Genomic DNA, 15443 nt, shown 5'->3' on the forward strand with positions numbered 1-15443 from the left:
CACGCTGGAGAGACGTGGCTGCGGACTGAGGGAAGCCGGGTTTAACGCAAAGAAACCACTAGGGCCTTTCTCCCCAGGAGAGGTCCAGTGTGAATGTCCGCCGGTCGCTCTGGAGACCGGCCCGCGGTATCCCAGCAAGCTTGGTCCCCAGCTACCCAATTGCGAGCCCCGCGACGAGCGCCTACTGATGACGCATGCGGAAGCGCGGCGGCGGTCCCGCCTCCCGGGGAAGAGGGACCGCCGCCGCGCTTCTAGGAGCTCAGCATCCGCGGCTACTTCTCGACGGTGTCGACGTGAGGCTGCAGGCCTCACTCCTCGCGGTGCGTAACGCCACCCCTGGCGTCTGGTTCAGCCTCCCCGGCCAGTCCGTCGGAACCGGAGACCTAACCTGCTGGACGCGTACTGGGCCGCGGGGTCCAAACTGGCCGCGGAAGAGCCAGTGATTCCCCCGCCCGCGCCGGCGCAGACGTGAATAGAGCAGGGTGGGAGGCCCCTGGGGCGCCGTGGAGGGGCTCGGTTGGCTTCCTCATCGGTGGGGAAGAATCTGCCTTCTGTAAAAGCCTGCCTCTAAGATGCTGTTCTTGGAAAGATAAATATATGGGCGCTGCGTCTTACGGTTTGCTTTCCGACCCTTACCTCTTGCAGTGTTTACAACGCCCAGAGTTGTAAATGCAGTGGTTGTACTCTTTTTGCAGCCGGGGCAGGGAGGAGAGGTTGTGATTTAGTTTAGCTCACTCAGTAGAATCAGACACAGCTGGAGAGACTCTCCCTCCACCGCACCCCCACCCTTTCTGGTCTCACAAGGTAGGACTTTTATTGCGTCTTACAAAGTAAATGTATTTAACAATGAAGAGGAATTGCAAAATTTGGTAACTGCAGGAAATGAATTTTGAGAATGGGAAAGACAATGCTGATTTGGAGAACCAAGGTTTTCGGGTCAGGCTCAGGTCATTTGTGTAATCACTGAGGAATGTGACTTATCTCCTTGGCCAGTTATTTTACAGAATTCGAATTGGTGTCAGAACAGAACACTTCGGGCTTGCTACTACTTCGGGGTCCTGGAGCTACCAAGAAGTTAAAGTCAATCCCTGCCCTGCTAAATTTTGTTTTGTTTAATTTGTATTGGCAAATCCTCCAGGCATTGGGTCTGTACTGTGCTAGTAAGTGAGGTGCATATGCAGCCCTGCCCTATGGTCTGACTCGTTGGAGAGCCAGACATGAGAATGGGCAAATCAAGAGGAGATTTAAGCAAATAGGGCTTCTTAGAGGGAATGGTGTCCACACCAATCTAAAGGACACAAGATAGTGTCCAGAGAAGTTGGAAGATCACAGTGAAATGGAAAGCCTCAGTAGGCAGAAATTATCTGTGAGAGGAATTGTTCAGTTTTCCTCTTAGGTGACCTCGTGGCAGCATTTGGAACTGTCACCACTCCTTCCTTTCTCAGTCCCCATGACTAACTTTTTCCCTCCTTCACCTCTTTTTCCTTCTAGTTTCCTGCTATTTTCCTTCTCCTTTGAAGGGGTCTCATCATCTTCCCCTGTGGTGACCCTGGAATTTCCATCCTAGACCCCTTCTCACTCTGTGCTCTGCCTTACTAGTCGCACCTCTCCCAAGGGCTGGAAAACTGACTATATGCCAATGACCAGACCTCTGCAGCCCAGATTTTTCTCTGAGGTTTAGACCCATCTGCTCCAGCCCTGCCCCTTCTCTAATATGGGGGTCTTTGCACATGCTAGTCACTTTACTTGGAATTTGCCCTCCCTCAGCCAGCTCAGCTCGTGCGTCTGGGCCTTCCTCCTCTGCAAGCCCTCCCTGCCTCTACAAGCTCCAGGTCCCACTTAGAAGCCTGTCCCATATGCCCCCAATCTTAGTACTTCTCACACCACAATAATGGTCTACTGTAGCTTTACAAGTTCCTCTCTCTCCCAGGAACTTGTAAACTCCCTGAGGTTCAAGTTGTGTCTCTTGGTCACAGTTGGACCCATAGTATCTGATGAGACCTAGCATATGTTAGATTTTCAATAAATATTAGATGGGTGAATGAACAGAACACTTAACAGTGATCAGAGTTGCTGAGAAGTCAGCTGAGATCAGCACTGAAAACTATTGGTGTTAGGTTGTCATTAGTAACCCCACAGAATTAGTTTCAGCAGAAATGGAAGTGGAACAGTGGGAAGTGGAAGCGGAAGAGCAGGTGTGCGGAAGGCCTGGAGCAGTGTAGCTGTGAGCCAGGATGCGGCATGGTTTTGTGCTCCTGTCTTTTGTAAATGGCAGAAATACCTGAGCATGGCTAAAGTTTCATGGGAAGGATGCTGATGGCATGAGGTCCCAGAGGAAGCAGGAGATGGGACCTGGCCAGTGCACAGAGAAAAGATAGGATTGTAGAGTGCTCAGGAAGAGCAGTGGAGGGCACTATAGGCAGAAGGACAACACGAGGTGGGGAGGGGGGCGGGAGGAAGTGCATGCATTTGAGAATTGGCCATTCGATGGTAGGGTGGGGAAGCTGGACCAGTTCAAGTCCAGCCTTGAAAGCCCCAGTCAGAAGTTTGGGCCTAGTCCCGTAGGCACTGGGGAGCCCAGCATTGGCCTTTCCCACCTTGTGGGTCATTGATTTGGCCAGTATCTCCAGGATTGGCATCACCAGCAAGGTCTACAGCATAAGCATATCCATGGTTCCCAGGCTTCTGGGAGGTGTGGCTAGTCCAGTCACTTGCCCTGCTCGCCCAGTCTGTGGTCAGGCTTGGTCTGACTCCCTGTGTGGCCATTTTCCCACTTGGAGGTGTGGGCAGTAGTGAGTGATGGCTCCCCTCCTCCCAGAGCCCAGATGCCCGTCCAGCCTCCAAGCAAGGACACGGAAGAGATGGAAGCAGAAGGTGATTCGGCTGCAGAGATGAATGGGGAGGAGGAAGAGAGTGAGGAGGAGCGGAGCGGCAGCCAGACCGAGTCAGAGGAGGAGAGCTCCGGTGAGCCCCCTGCACATGCCCACCGGCCTGCTGCCCCCCCCGCCGGCCCTCACTGGCCTCTTGTTCCAGAGATGGATGACGAGGACTACGAGCGGCGCCGCAGTGAGTGTGTCAGTGAGATGCTGGACCTGGAGAAGCAGTTCTCAGAGCTGAAGGAGAAGTGAGCGGGGGACGCCAAGGCGGGTCTGGAGGCAGCGGCTCAGTGCTGGGCGCGAGGCTGGGGCTCAGGGCCTGCTGCGGGGAGGGGACCCAGCCCCTTGTGATGGATGCGCCCTTGGGTGCGGGTGCACGGCTGCCTTTTACCCCGCAGGTTGTTTAGGGAACGACTGAGCCAGCTGCGGGTGCGTCTGGAGGAAGTGGGAGCCGAGAGAGCCCCCGAGTACACAGAGCCTCTTGGGGGGCTGCAGCGGAGCCTCAAGATCCGCATTCAGGTGGCAGGTCTGTGGACTGTCCTGTGCCCTGGGGCAGCCCCAGCCCTCCTCCCTGTTCCCCTGCCAGAGCCCACAGCTCCCTGTCCCCTACCCCTCTCATGCCAGCCCTGCCTCCCCTGTGCTCCTGGGCCCCCTCTTTGGGCACCAGGGTTCCTGGCCAGGCACAACCTCCCGTCCGCCTCCCTCCACAGGGATCTACAAAGGCTTCTGTCTGGATGTGATTAGGAATAAGTATGAGTGTGAACTGCAGGGAGCCAGACAGCACCTGGAGGTGAGTGACCGGAAGGGGGCCTGAGGCGGCCCCCCCACCCCCCTGCTGAACCGTCCTACCTCCTAGAGCGAGAAGCTGCTGCTCTATGACGCTCTGCAGGGGGAGCTCCAGGAGCGGGTCCAGAGGCTGCAGGAGGACCGCCAGAGCCTGGACATCAGCTCCGGTGAGGCTGCCCCTGGCCTGGTCCGATTGATGCCCACCCCTGTGTGGCCCCCCACTTCCCTGCTGCACGAGGGGACAATAGAGGACCTGCTTCATGGGGTCACTGTGGGGACTGAATGACACCAGGCATGGAAAGGGTCTAGCCTGGTACCTTACACACAGTTGGGGCTCAGGAAGGGGGGCCCCCTACCCTCTTTCCAGAACAGAAGGTGTCATTCTGACATGCTCACACATAACAGTACCACAGTCCCCTGCATGTCCCCAGCACCTACGTCCACACAGGGCCCTGAGGAGGCAGGAATTCTATCGCGTACTGTCCACTAAACAAAGAAACAGAGGCTCACGAAAGCGCAGTAATCTCTACGCCGGGGTTGCACAGCTGAGCAATGGGACCTGAACTCAGCTTCCAACTCCCCCAAGGCCAGATTCTCTCCACTGACCTGGGAGGTAGTTGGGAAGGGCTGGCCTGGTGCAATTAAGGGACACAGGCTACCGGGATGGGGATGTCCTGGGAGGGCCCGCACCCTGGTCCTGACTCTGGTTCTGAGCCACAGAGTGGTGGGACGACAGACTGCATGCCAAAGGCAGCTCAAAGACCTGGGACTCCCTGCCACCCAGCAAGAGGAAGAAGGCGCCTCTCGTTTCTGGTATCCTTCCACCGCAGGCAGCCTGAGCTGGGCAGGACTTCAGGGTCGGTTCAAGACCTGGGGAGAGGGAGAGGCACGGAAGCCAGAGTCAGACTAGACACGCTGATGGTCGTTTGGCACCGTGTGGCCATGTGCAGGCGGATCCAGCTGTCAGGAGTTCTGTGAGGTCCTGGGTCCCTCCCAGGCTCCGTGGGCCACAGGAAAGGGGAAATGTCTGTTTGGTGACTCCCCCCATAACTTCCTGAGTGAAAACTCCTTTGCAGCCTGCCTTTCTTTGCCATAATGTTCCCAGGCAGGTTTCAGGCTTCCCCCCTTCCTCTGGGAGTACCTTTCTACCTGTCTGAGCCTGTTCAGTGCTTCTCTCGGGTGTTTCCTCCTCTATTAAGCCTCTCCTGGCTTCCCCCAGTAGCTATAGCTCGCTTCTCTCTCCTCAGCACCCCTGTGACCTGAACCGGGGCACCCTCATCCCATGTGGGGGTAGTTGCTCTGCCTCACCTTGAGCATGAGCCCCTTCCATCCATGTCCTGCTGTGCCTTCATCCCTCCTGGCACAGCCCAGTGCAGAGCTGAATTCAATTTGCGTGCCCTCCCCATCCCCCAATATTCCTGCAGTGATCCGTCCTCAGGGCATTGGTCGCCCAGTGACAAGAGTCAGGTTTGAGCAGGGAGGGAGGAATCTGGACTGCAAGGGCCTGAGGGCTGGATGGAAGGTGCCTCTGGGACAGAGCACAGGAGAGCAGGGTGGGTGGTGCCCACAGGGGACTGTGGGACCAAAGAAGGGGTCTTTTCGGGCTGGAAGACAGAGTCTGTGTGTAGATGGGGAAAGGAGCCAGAAGACGGCACAGGAAAGAAGGAGCAATGCCCCTAAGTGGATGGGGTGGGCCTTGGCCTGCTGACCTTGAAACTGGAGAGAGGAGGGGAGGGGGAGATAGGAGGAGCCCCTGGTCTAACCCAGGCCCTCAGCCCCCTCCTGACTGCCCTGGACACCACCTCTCCCGAGTGTCTGAGCCCCCAGATCGAGGCCCATCACCTGCCACCTCCGCTGGGCTTCCTGCTTCCTTGACCCCTGGCGCAGGCCCGTATATCGTGTATATGCTGCAGGAGATCGACATCCTCGAGGACTGGACGGCTATCAAAAAGGTGGGTCCGGTGCTGCCTGCCTCATCTTGGGTACGGCTGGCAGTGCAGGTCCCCCAACCCCCAGATACCAGCTTTGGTCTCTTGATAGCTCTCCACACATGGTTTTCCTGAGAGCCTGGGGAGCTCCTGCCAACCCTTGGCAACTCTGCCCCCAGCCCAGGTGCCCTGGCATCACGGTCAGCTCACAAGCTGCCTTTGGCCCGAGGATGTGTCAGCCCCTTGTTCTGGGCAGGTTTGATGGGTCAGGAGAAAGGGAGGGAGGCCAGGGCACGCAAGCTGGGCTGGCTGGGCTGACAAGAGGCCCCATCGGAGCTTTGCCTAGAAAGGGTCTTCTGCCCCCCTTCCTGCTTGGTAAGCACTGTCCCAGCAAGGCTGGTGTGGAGGGGGCACTTGCCAGGCTGGAGGCCAGCTCTCAGGGGTGCTTTTCTCTCCCCGTCCAGGCTAGGGCAGCCGTGTCCCCTCAGAAGAGAAAATCAGATGGTAAGAACTGCAGGGGTTGTTCACCTCACTCCCCCTCACCTAGCCTAGCCTCCAAGCCCAGAGAGGCAGTGGCATGTCAGGTCACTGGCCCAGGGGAGCTGGGACAGTCTGGGTGTGAGGGCATGTGGGAGTCCGGGGAGCAGGAGCCAGGGTGCAGGTGGGGAGGCTCCAGGATGGCGGGGCTCGGTGTGGAGCCCTGCAGCAGGATGGGTCAGGAGGGCTGCGGAGCTGCCCTGCGCCCTCCTGGCCTCACCTGCTGTGGGCCAGACCGAGGCCACTCCTTTCAGTCCCCATATAAAGTGGCTGCCTGCCTCTTGGTCCAGCTTCCTCTTACCTGCGGTGACTTTTCCTTTCCCACACACCCCCAGGACCATGACCCGCTGTTCGCAGCCCCGGGGCCCCTTGGAACAGCTGGCACCAAACCCAGGATTTGCATTTTCCTGCAGCAGAAGGGCAGACGGACAAGCCCCTCCGGGGCTGCCTGGCTAGCTCCAGGGTGCTGCTGCTGGGCCTTCCCCTCCAGCCATCACTCATCTGGGCTCCTCTGCCTCTCAAGGGCCTGCACAGCTGGGCCTGGAGTTGCCCCAGCAGGCCAGACTGTCTCCTTGGTCCCCCACCAGCCCCCCGACTTCCCCTGAGAAGGTCAGCCTCCTCGGTGCCCTCCCTGGTGAAGATGTGCCCCTTCTTAAGCCAAAGCAACATCCTTCCTGCTGACCTTGGACCTGGCTCCCCAGTCACTGAGCCAGTCAGCTGAGCTTCTTGGGAACTCTGAGCCAGAAATTATATTTTGGGGTCCCTGTCCTGGCTGTTGCTGATGGTGAGAAGGCAGGATCCCCAGGTCTTCTCAAGGCAGTTCTTAGGGACTGCCTCCCAGATTGTGGGGACTCGAATTAAAAACTTTCCTGAGACCCTGGCATGATCTGCATGTGTCTGATTTATTTTGCAAGGGAATCAGGGTTCCCATGTGGAGTACCTGAGAAAGGCAGTGTATTCTGGGGTCCCTAGTACCTTCTTTCACGGCCCAGCAGGAACCTATACACTCTGACTTGGGGTACAGCCTGGGGAAGGGACACTTTCCCACCTCTGGTGGGAGGCTGGGCCCTGGACTCCCCAGCGCTGGTGAGCAGTCTGAAGCAACATGTGGCACAGGCAGAACCCAAGGCCCTGGGTGGAGATGGGGGCTGGGTGCTTGGTGCCTGGAAACTGGGCTTGTCTGCACCTGCCCCAGTTGCTTGGCAGATTGGCAAGGCAGGCTGGCAGGCCTGTGCGTGTGGGAGGCAGGAGGCAGCAGCACCATGTGCCAACGACCTCACAGCCAGACTCCCCCTGTTCAGCGCTGAGTGTTAGAACCACCCCCAGAACCTCAGTTAAGCAAAAGGGTTAGTTACTATGGAGACATGGCATCCTCTCTCCATGGCAACCTGAAATCCCAAAACCCAAGTTAGGCTCAGCAATGAGTCATCTGTGACCAGTAGGGGGTGCTTTCGCACAAGGCTGACTCTAAGGCCATGGACAGATGAGCAACTGACCACAGACCGAAAGGTGTCCCAAGGGTGAGTCTTGGACCTGTGGGGAGTGAGATTGGCCTTGTTTAACCCCTTTTCACCCACCTGTGTGGTTTGGGGAGGCTGGCAAGGCCTTGGGAAGCGCTGTGGAGGCGGCAGCCGCACAGCTGGGGCCCCTCGGAGTGGCGCTTGCACGGAGGAGATCCATGTGCCCCCAGAGGCTCGGCCCAGAACAGAGAAGCAGCAGACACTGCCCAGGCCGAGTGGACACACAAGAGTTAACTGGCGGGGTGTGACAGGGCGAACCGCCCTCAGGAAGTGTTACTCACCGCTGGGAATGTGAGCGCTCTCGCCTTGGGGGCTGGATTCTCTTCCTGAGTCCTGGGAGGAACCGAAGGAGCTCCCAGGCATGGAAACCCCTGGGGACCCAAGAGCAGGCCTTCTTGGAGCCCCCAGACCATCCGACTTCTCGCCTGGGCACCTGGAGAGAGAAAAGTTAGTGAAGTTGGAAGGGCAGTCTGGTGGGGCAGGGAGGGCTGGCAGAGCAGTCTGTCTGCGAAGAGGAGAGGGAGAGCGTCGGGCAAGGGTCCGGCCCCTGGCTCCCTGCTCAGGTCTTGTGTTCGTCCCCAGGCCAGCCCAGGACCCACTGTATGACGTGCCGGGCGCCGGCGGAGGGGAGGCGGGAGGGCCCCAGCGGCCCGGGCGCACAGTGAGCCTGCGGGAGCGCCTGCTGCTCACGCGGCCCGTGTGGCTGCAGCTGCGAGCCAGTGCCGCAGCGGCACTGCACGTGCTGAGGACCGAGCCCCCGGGGGTGAGTGCTGCCCACACCCCGGGGACTGGCCAGTGGAGGGTGGGAGGGAGAGGGGCTAGACACGGAGGCCCTGAGCCTCCAACCGCTGTCCACTCACAGACATTCCTGGTGCGGAAATCGAACACGCGCCAGTGCCAAGCCCTGTGCATGCGCCTGCCGGAGGCTAGTGGCCCCTCCTTTGTCTCCAGCCACTACATCCAGGAGAGCCCAGCGGGTGAGAGGGGCTGGCTGGGCAGGGAAGGACTGGAAGCACTCCGGGTGGGGCGCAGGGAGGTTCCCCAGAGAACAACCTCACTTCCCATCTCAGGCATCTCCCTGGAAGGCTCGGAGCTTGTGTTCCCGGACCTGGTCCAGCTCATCTGCGCCTACTGCCATGCCCGGTGAGCCTAGCCACAGGGTGCCCCCTGTCCGGGGGACCCTGCTCCCTGGGACACCCTGTCCTCCCACTGTCACAGGTCTCTCAGCCTTCCGCAGTGCTGAGCAACCCTCACTCCTGGCTTTCTGCTCTTCTCTGGCCTTAGGGACATCCTTCTTCTCCCCCTCCAGCTCCCCAGAGCTATCTGCCAAGCAGCCACCCACAAGGAGTTGGAAGCCATCTCCCATCTGGGCATTGGTAAGGGCTCCTCAGCTACCCATTGCACAGAAGGACAAGCTGAGGCCGAGGGACAGGAAAGGCAGTGGGCACACAGCCTGAGCCTGCACCTTTCCCTCATTTGGGCACCTTCCCAGTTGGTTTCTCTTTCCTAGAGTTCTGGAGCTCCTCCCTCAACACCAAGACTCAGATGGGCCCGTCCGAAGGCCCACTGCTTCCCCGGCTGAAGCCCCGTTCCCCACAAGAGCTGGACCAGGGCACCGGAGCCGCCCTGTGCTTCTTCAACCCCCTGTTCCCAGGGGACCTGGGCCCCGCCAGACGGGAGAAATTCAAGAGGAGCTTCAAAGTGCGTGTGTCCATGGAGACCTCCAGCCCCCTATCTCCCCCCGCTGTGCCACCTCCCCCAGTGCCTGTGCTGCCAGGGGCAGCCCCCAACCAGACGGAAAGGTTGCCGCCTCACCAGCTGCTGCGGAGGGAGAGCTCGGTGGGGTACCGTGTGCCAGGGGGTGCTGGCCCCAGCCTCCCACCCCTGCCCTCCCTCCAGGAGGTGGACTGCGGCTCCCCCAGCAGCTCGGAGGAGGAGGGGGTGCCGGAGCCCCCAAGGAGCCCAACAACCTACCCCTGCCTGGCCCACCAGCGGCCCCTGCTTAGGTCCATGAGTGCTGCCTTCTGCTCCCTGCTGGCGCCTGAGCGGCACGTGACCCGGGCAGCCATGGTGCTGATGCAGGACCGACACACGGACGTTGGCCAGCTGGTGCAGGACCTACTGACCCAGGTGCGAGCGGGTCCTGAGCCTCAGGAGCTGCAGGGCATCCGAGAGGTGCTGAGCCAGGCCCGGGCGGTGCTGAGTGCAGAGCTGGGCTCTGAGAAGTTGCTACCGCCCGACAGACTGGGTGAGACTCCAGCCCAGACCCCTGCTGGCTCAGCCCCGTCTCCACACTTCTGGCTGTTCCCCATGCCATGCTCTTCTGCTCTGCCCAGTGCCAGCCTGTCTCTGAGTGTGCTTTGCTGCTTCACAAACCCACCTGGTCCCACCACCAGTCAAGTGAATTCCATCCCCTGCCTCTCCCCGATGTCTGCCGTCTCACCAAGATCCCCCCTCCTTTTCATCCCGCCCTTTCCCTGAGTGTGCCCCCTCTCCCTGAAACTCTGCCCCCTAACCCTGCACTGGTTGCTCTGACCCGGCCTGCCTGTCCTCCACAGAACGTGTCCTGGAGAAGTCACTGCACCGCGCAGTGCTCAAGCCTCTCCGGCCCATCCTGGTGGCCCGCCTGAGGCGCCGGCTTTCTGCTGATGGCTCCTTGGGCCGCCTGGCCGAAGGCCTCCACCTGGCCCAAGCCCAGGGCCCTGCAGCCTTCGGGGCCCACTTGAGCCTGCCTTCCCCAGTAGAGGTAGAGCAGGTGCGCCAAAAGCTTCTGCAGCTGCTGCGCACCTACTCACCCAGTGCCCAGGTGAAGCGGCTCCTGCAGGCCTGCAAGCTGCTCTACACAGCCCTGAGGACCCACAGGGGTAGGCCCGCACAACTTCTCCCACCGGCCCCCGCCGAGTCAGAGGCAGCACCCCCCACCCGGGCAGAGGTCCCAGGAACAGCACTGCAGGGGGGGAATTGGTCCAACGCTACCATCTCATAGAAACTGAGGCCCAGAGAGCAGAGCATCCTCTCCCCAGCCCCTACCAGTGGCTATCGTACCAACCTCACTGCCCAAGGTCTGGCAGGCAGAGGGCCCCGGAAGAGCCTGGTGCTTCCCCTTCCACCCCACAGGGGAGGGCGCGGGGGCTGATGAGTTCCTCCCACTGCTGAGCCTGGTCCTGGCCCAGTGCGACCTTCCTGAGCTGTTACTGGAGTCTGAGTACATGTCAGAACTGCTGGAGCCCGCTTTACTCACTGGAGAGGGTGAGGGACGCCACACGCAAGCCGCCTTCCTGGGTGGGTGGGCTGGGGTGCCCCTGTGGCCCGAGTAAGCAGGGCAGGGGAGAGGGAGCAGATTACCCACCCCCAGCCTGAGCACATTCTTCCCCTTGTGTCCTAGGCGGCTACTACCTGACCAGCCTCTCAGCCAGCCTGGCCCTGCTGAGCGGCCTGGCCCAGGCCCGCACCTGCCCCCTGAGCCCCTCCCAGGAGCTGCAACACTCCCTCAGCCTCTGGAAGCAGCGCCGCCTGCCCGCCACCCACAGCCTCCAGGTAACAGGCACCCCACACCATCCCCCAAACTTTCAGCCTCAGGGGGACCCTGCCATCATCCAGTGCAGCCCCCTCCTCTGCCCAGTGAGACCCACCAGGAGAAAGGCTAGTCCTGCATCACCCTGCAGTGGAAACAGCACCCCACACAGGACAAATGTCCAGGCCCGAGCTCCAGTGCCAGGACTGTGCTCAGTACCCTAGGGCTCAGCCCTTAATCTCCACAGGAACTGCGGTAGAACCACCATTACCCCTATGTTACCGATGAGGAAACAGAGATGGCGCAGAGCGGGGGAGGGACACAGGTGGCCGACTCAAGCCCCAGGCCTGCTTCCGGCCCATTCGTCGTTCACCCTCCTATCTGGATTCAGGCCTGGTGTCCTCAGAGCCAGAAGCCATCCCTGCCCTTCGCCCTCCTCTCCAGCCAGCCAAGGGACCTTCCTAGCCTTGGTTAAGAGTCCAGGCTTTGTAGCCAGATCCTGGGTTCAAATCCTGCCTCTGCTACTTTCTGGTTGTGGGAACTTGGGCAAATTATATAACCTCTCCGGGCCTCAATTTTTTCATCTGTAAAAAGCAGTACTAGCACCTACCTCCTGGGGCTGATAGGAGGATTAAAGGAGCTAACGCAGGCCGAGGCACGGTTGTCGGGCTGGGGCCCCTCCACCAGCCTGCAGCTGTGACCCACCGGCCCAGGCACATCTGTCCCTCACAGCTCACCTCGTCCAAACAGCTCCGCCACTGGGTTTATGCCGCCCCATCTCTGTCCCTGCGGAGCTTCCACTGGGGCCCTAAGCCTTTCAGCTGGGTATGTGCCAGCAGGGCTGAGTCCCTGTTCTTGCTTCTCCTCCTGCACAGCGCCTCATCCGAGTTGCCTATCAGGACCCCAGCAGTGGGTGCACCTCCAAGACACTGGCCGTGCCCCCGGGGGCCTCGATCGCTACCCTGAATCAGCTCTGTGCCACCAAGTTCCGAGTGACCCAGCCTGACACTTACGGCCTCTTCCTGTATAAGGAGCCAGGCTACCACCGCTTGTCCCCGGAAGCCCCGGCCCACAGGCTTCCCACAACTGGCTACCTGGTCTACTGCCCAGCAGAGTGGTCGGAGGCCCAGGGGGCTGCCCCTCAGGCTGCAACGGAGGAGGGCAGGGTGGGGCCAGAGACAGGGGTCAGGGAGGAGGAAAGAGCGGGCTGGGGAGATGGGGACACTGAGGTCGAGGCCTGTCCCAGGGACATCAGGGGCCAGTCTGAGACAACTGCCGAGTCAGGCGAGGGCCCAGCCAGAGGATGCGCCACTCAGCCAGGGGGGTCAGAGGCTGAGGAAAGTCCAGTAGCAGAGGAGTAGCTGCGAGTGGCTAGAAGGGCCATTTGGGGCAGAAAATTCTGAGCCTGCTGGGAAGGCTTTTCAGAGCCATCAGCCCCACAACTAAGGCCTCACACCCAGGCCTCTCCACCCCAGTGTCTGCCATCACCTCCGTCGGATAGTTATCTCTCTGATCACCCTGCTGGCAGGGGAAGGGGTGCCAGGACTGGCCATATCTGGGGCACTGGAGGAAAATTGAGGGAGCTTGGGGGACCCCTTTGCTGCTTGTCCTTCTCCCCTAGCTGTGGGCCAGCCAGCCTGCAGTGGTAAGTGTGCCCAGCAGATGACAAATGCAACCGGTGTCCAACACCTGGCAGCCGGGGAGCAGCACGGCCCTGGAAGGTCTCCACCCACTTCCAGGATTCAAGAAGGCAGCCGGAGCTCAGGGCTCACCTGGAGGTCTAGCACCCCCAAACCTCAGTGTCCTCACCTGTGAAGTGGGGGTGCACTGCCACCTGCCTTCTCTCAGAAGTCTTCCAGGGGTCAGAATGGTTGGCTTCGCTCCCAAGCAGAGCTCAGGCTAGGGGAAAGGGAGGGAGGAGGTGGCAGGCCAGCAGGCCCTCTTGCCCCCAGGCTCTGTTTTCAGCACTGGGGGAAGGTGGCTTCTCCAGTCAACCCAGGGCAGATCATGGAGATAAGGTCCAGCCTCCCCCTCTGGCATCTCAGGGGAGTTGGACGGGAGAGTCGGGCTTCCGGGGTGGAGGGGAGACTTGGAAACCAATTTTTCTGCACTTAACCTCTTTCGGGCTTTGGGAGAGCTTCCTGAGAGGCAGGGTGTGCCTGGCTTATTAGCCGCTGAAGTTGAGGAAAGTGACTCCGAAGATATCTCACAGCAGGCCGTTAGGGCTCCCCCAACTAGGCTGTCAGGTTCCAACTACACCCTCTATTCTCAGCCTCTCTCAGATCGACTCTTCAGACCAGCAGCCCCAAATGGGGGGCCCGAGCAGACAGCAAATCTGAACAAAGAACATGCCATCAGCAGCCACAAGGGGGTGTGCATGGCTCAGGAAGCTGCTTGGGGGACGAGGGGGCTCCAGGGCTGCAGCAGCCTAGGTGGCCGAGGTCCTTGCACTCTGGCAGCTCTGAGCAACATGGGGACAATGCAGGGCCAAGACTGCCATCCCTCAGCTCCCTTGGAGTTCCCAGTCTGGGCCAGCCCCCTGGGGACCACTCCCTGGGAAGGAATTGTCCCCTGGTGGAAGGAGGACCGAGCCAGTCTCTGAGGCGCTCCCTCAGGCACAGAGCACAAAGGACATCAGCCTGCATGTCACATGTGACAGGGAAAGGGGGAAATCCCAGGCGTTAGAATTTCAGACAATCCAGAGACAGCTCGGGTGCAGGGCTCCCAAATTTCTCTCTAGGCTACCAGCAGCAATTCCCTCCGTGCTTCCCTGGTAAGGAGTCTCCCCTCCCTCCTGGGCCCACACCTGCTCCTGTGCCTTGACCAGTGCTAGGCACTCCACAGGCGCTCAATAAATGTTGTCCATTGATTGGAGTTTGATAACTGAGTGAAGGGCAATGAGGTGGGAAGCAGGGAGATTAAGGGAGGGCTCGGTTCTGGGAACCAAACACAGGGTGTCTCAAGAAGTTCAGTCCCGAAAGAAGGACCTGGAATGACGGCAGGGGTGCCCAGAGAACCCCAGGGCTGGATGTGGAGCTGGTCCCATGGGAGCTAGGACTGGCCAGGCTTCTGGACTCCTGCCTGGAGGGCTTCGGCAAGCCCCTCCCACCTGCCACAGCTCTGCTGTCCTGACTCCTGGCTCTGGAAATTCATAATGCCCCCAGCAGTGGCTCATGAGCACTGCCAGGCCTTGCCTGCTGCCAGTCTTCTGGTTTATCTTTTCAAAAGATTTTGTTTGGCCAGGGGTCCAGGCCAGGTGAGTCAGCATGACCAAGGGTGGGAGTGCTTGGGGCACCAGGCAGAGCAGTAATGATCGCCAGTCTAGGACTGATCTCATCCCCACTTCACAGGTGAGGAAACAGGCTTGCTCTGGGGAAGTGGCTCGTTACAGGGTAAAGGGCTGGGACGTCAGGCTCTGCAATCCTCCAAATCAGAACTCATTTACTTGTCCAATCCACAATCATCTATTGCCTGTAGGGACCCAGCACCCACAGCCCCCGCCAGAGGAGAACAGGTGTGATATGGGCTCTAACAGCCTACCTTGCACTCAGATTCTGCACTGCCCCCCAAACGGTTCCCCACCTTTGACTCAGAAAAGGAAGTCTTGACCAGCACCCACAGCCTCTGGGCAGAGCTGGAACCCTGACGTTTGGATCTCTTGGGGAAACAGCCAAGTCACCTACTTGGAAATGTACCACCTCTAGAGGCCCCATAGTTCCATGGGTGAGTTTGCTGCTTGTCTCCCCCACTAGAAGCCAGAGCCAAGTCGGCCTTGTTCCCTGCTACATCTCGGGGTCTTAGAACAATGCCTGGTCCGGAATGGGCACTTATAAATATATGTGGAATGACTGATTTGGGAAGGCAGCCTAAACAGTCTCTCTGAGTTCCTGGGGCACAGGGAGGCGCATTCTCCATTTCTGCCACCAGGGGGCGAGCGTGCCTGTTCCCAGTCACATGCCAGCTCACCCTTCTTGCCTGAGGCCACCCAGGAACCCAAGGCAACTCAGAGGATCGGCACCAGGCCTGGTGCCAAGAGGGAAGCAGCCCCCCAGTGGGGCCCTGTGACCATCCTGCAAAATGGAGGTTGAGAAGAGGGGTGAGGGAGGAGCCACTTACTTCTGGGGCTCCACCTGCCAGGCTGGAGGCGGTGGCCTGAGAGGGAACCTGGCAAGCGGTTCCAGGAAGGCAGGGGAGGAAGGCAGTCAGTCACTGAGACCCGCTGCAAAGCCCTGACTCATCTCCAGCACAGAGCACCTCAACACCCTGCCATCGCCTTGTGACC

General features: G+C 59.8%; 2 protein-coding genes across 2 annotated transcripts; both read left to right on the forward strand.

Annotated features, from left to right (window-relative positions):
- The first annotated feature begins 173 nt into the window (after window positions 1-173).
- BRMS1 (BRMS1 transcriptional repressor and anoikis regulator) lies at window positions 174-7008 on the forward strand. Its single transcript, XM_036929946.2, has 10 exons — window positions 174-320; window positions 2819-2964; window positions 3034-3124; window positions 3275-3402; window positions 3587-3666; window positions 3733-3829; window positions 4383-4475; window positions 5550-5614; window positions 6055-6094; window positions 6463-7008. Exons 2-10 carry the CDS (start codon window positions 2826-2828, stop codon window positions 6468-6470), a joined length of 741 nt encoding a protein of 246 aa, XP_036785841.1. The 5' UTR covers window positions 174-320; window positions 2819-2825; the 3' UTR covers window positions 6471-7008.
- Window positions 7009-7273: 265 nt separating this feature from the next.
- RIN1 (Ras and Rab interactor 1) lies at window positions 7274-14024 on the forward strand. The gene is made up of 10 exons (XM_036929931.2): window positions 7274-8094; window positions 8230-8410; window positions 8510-8624; window positions 8718-8790; window positions 8932-9023; window positions 9158-9895; window positions 10206-10511; window positions 10765-10896; window positions 11033-11184; window positions 12037-14024. The coding sequence occupies exons 1-10, from the start codon at window positions 8009-8011 to the stop codon at window positions 12520-12522; spliced, it is 2361 nt and encodes a 786-aa protein (XP_036785826.2). The 5' UTR covers window positions 7274-8008; the 3' UTR covers window positions 12523-14024.
- The last annotated feature ends 1419 nt before the right edge of the window (window positions 14025-15443 follow it).

The sequence above is a fragment of the Manis pentadactyla genome, chromosome 9 (genome assembly GCF_030020395.1).
Source record: "Manis pentadactyla isolate mManPen7 chromosome 9, mManPen7.hap1, whole genome shotgun sequence".
Taxonomy (NCBI): domain Eukaryota; kingdom Metazoa; phylum Chordata; class Mammalia; order Pholidota; family Manidae; genus Manis; species Manis pentadactyla.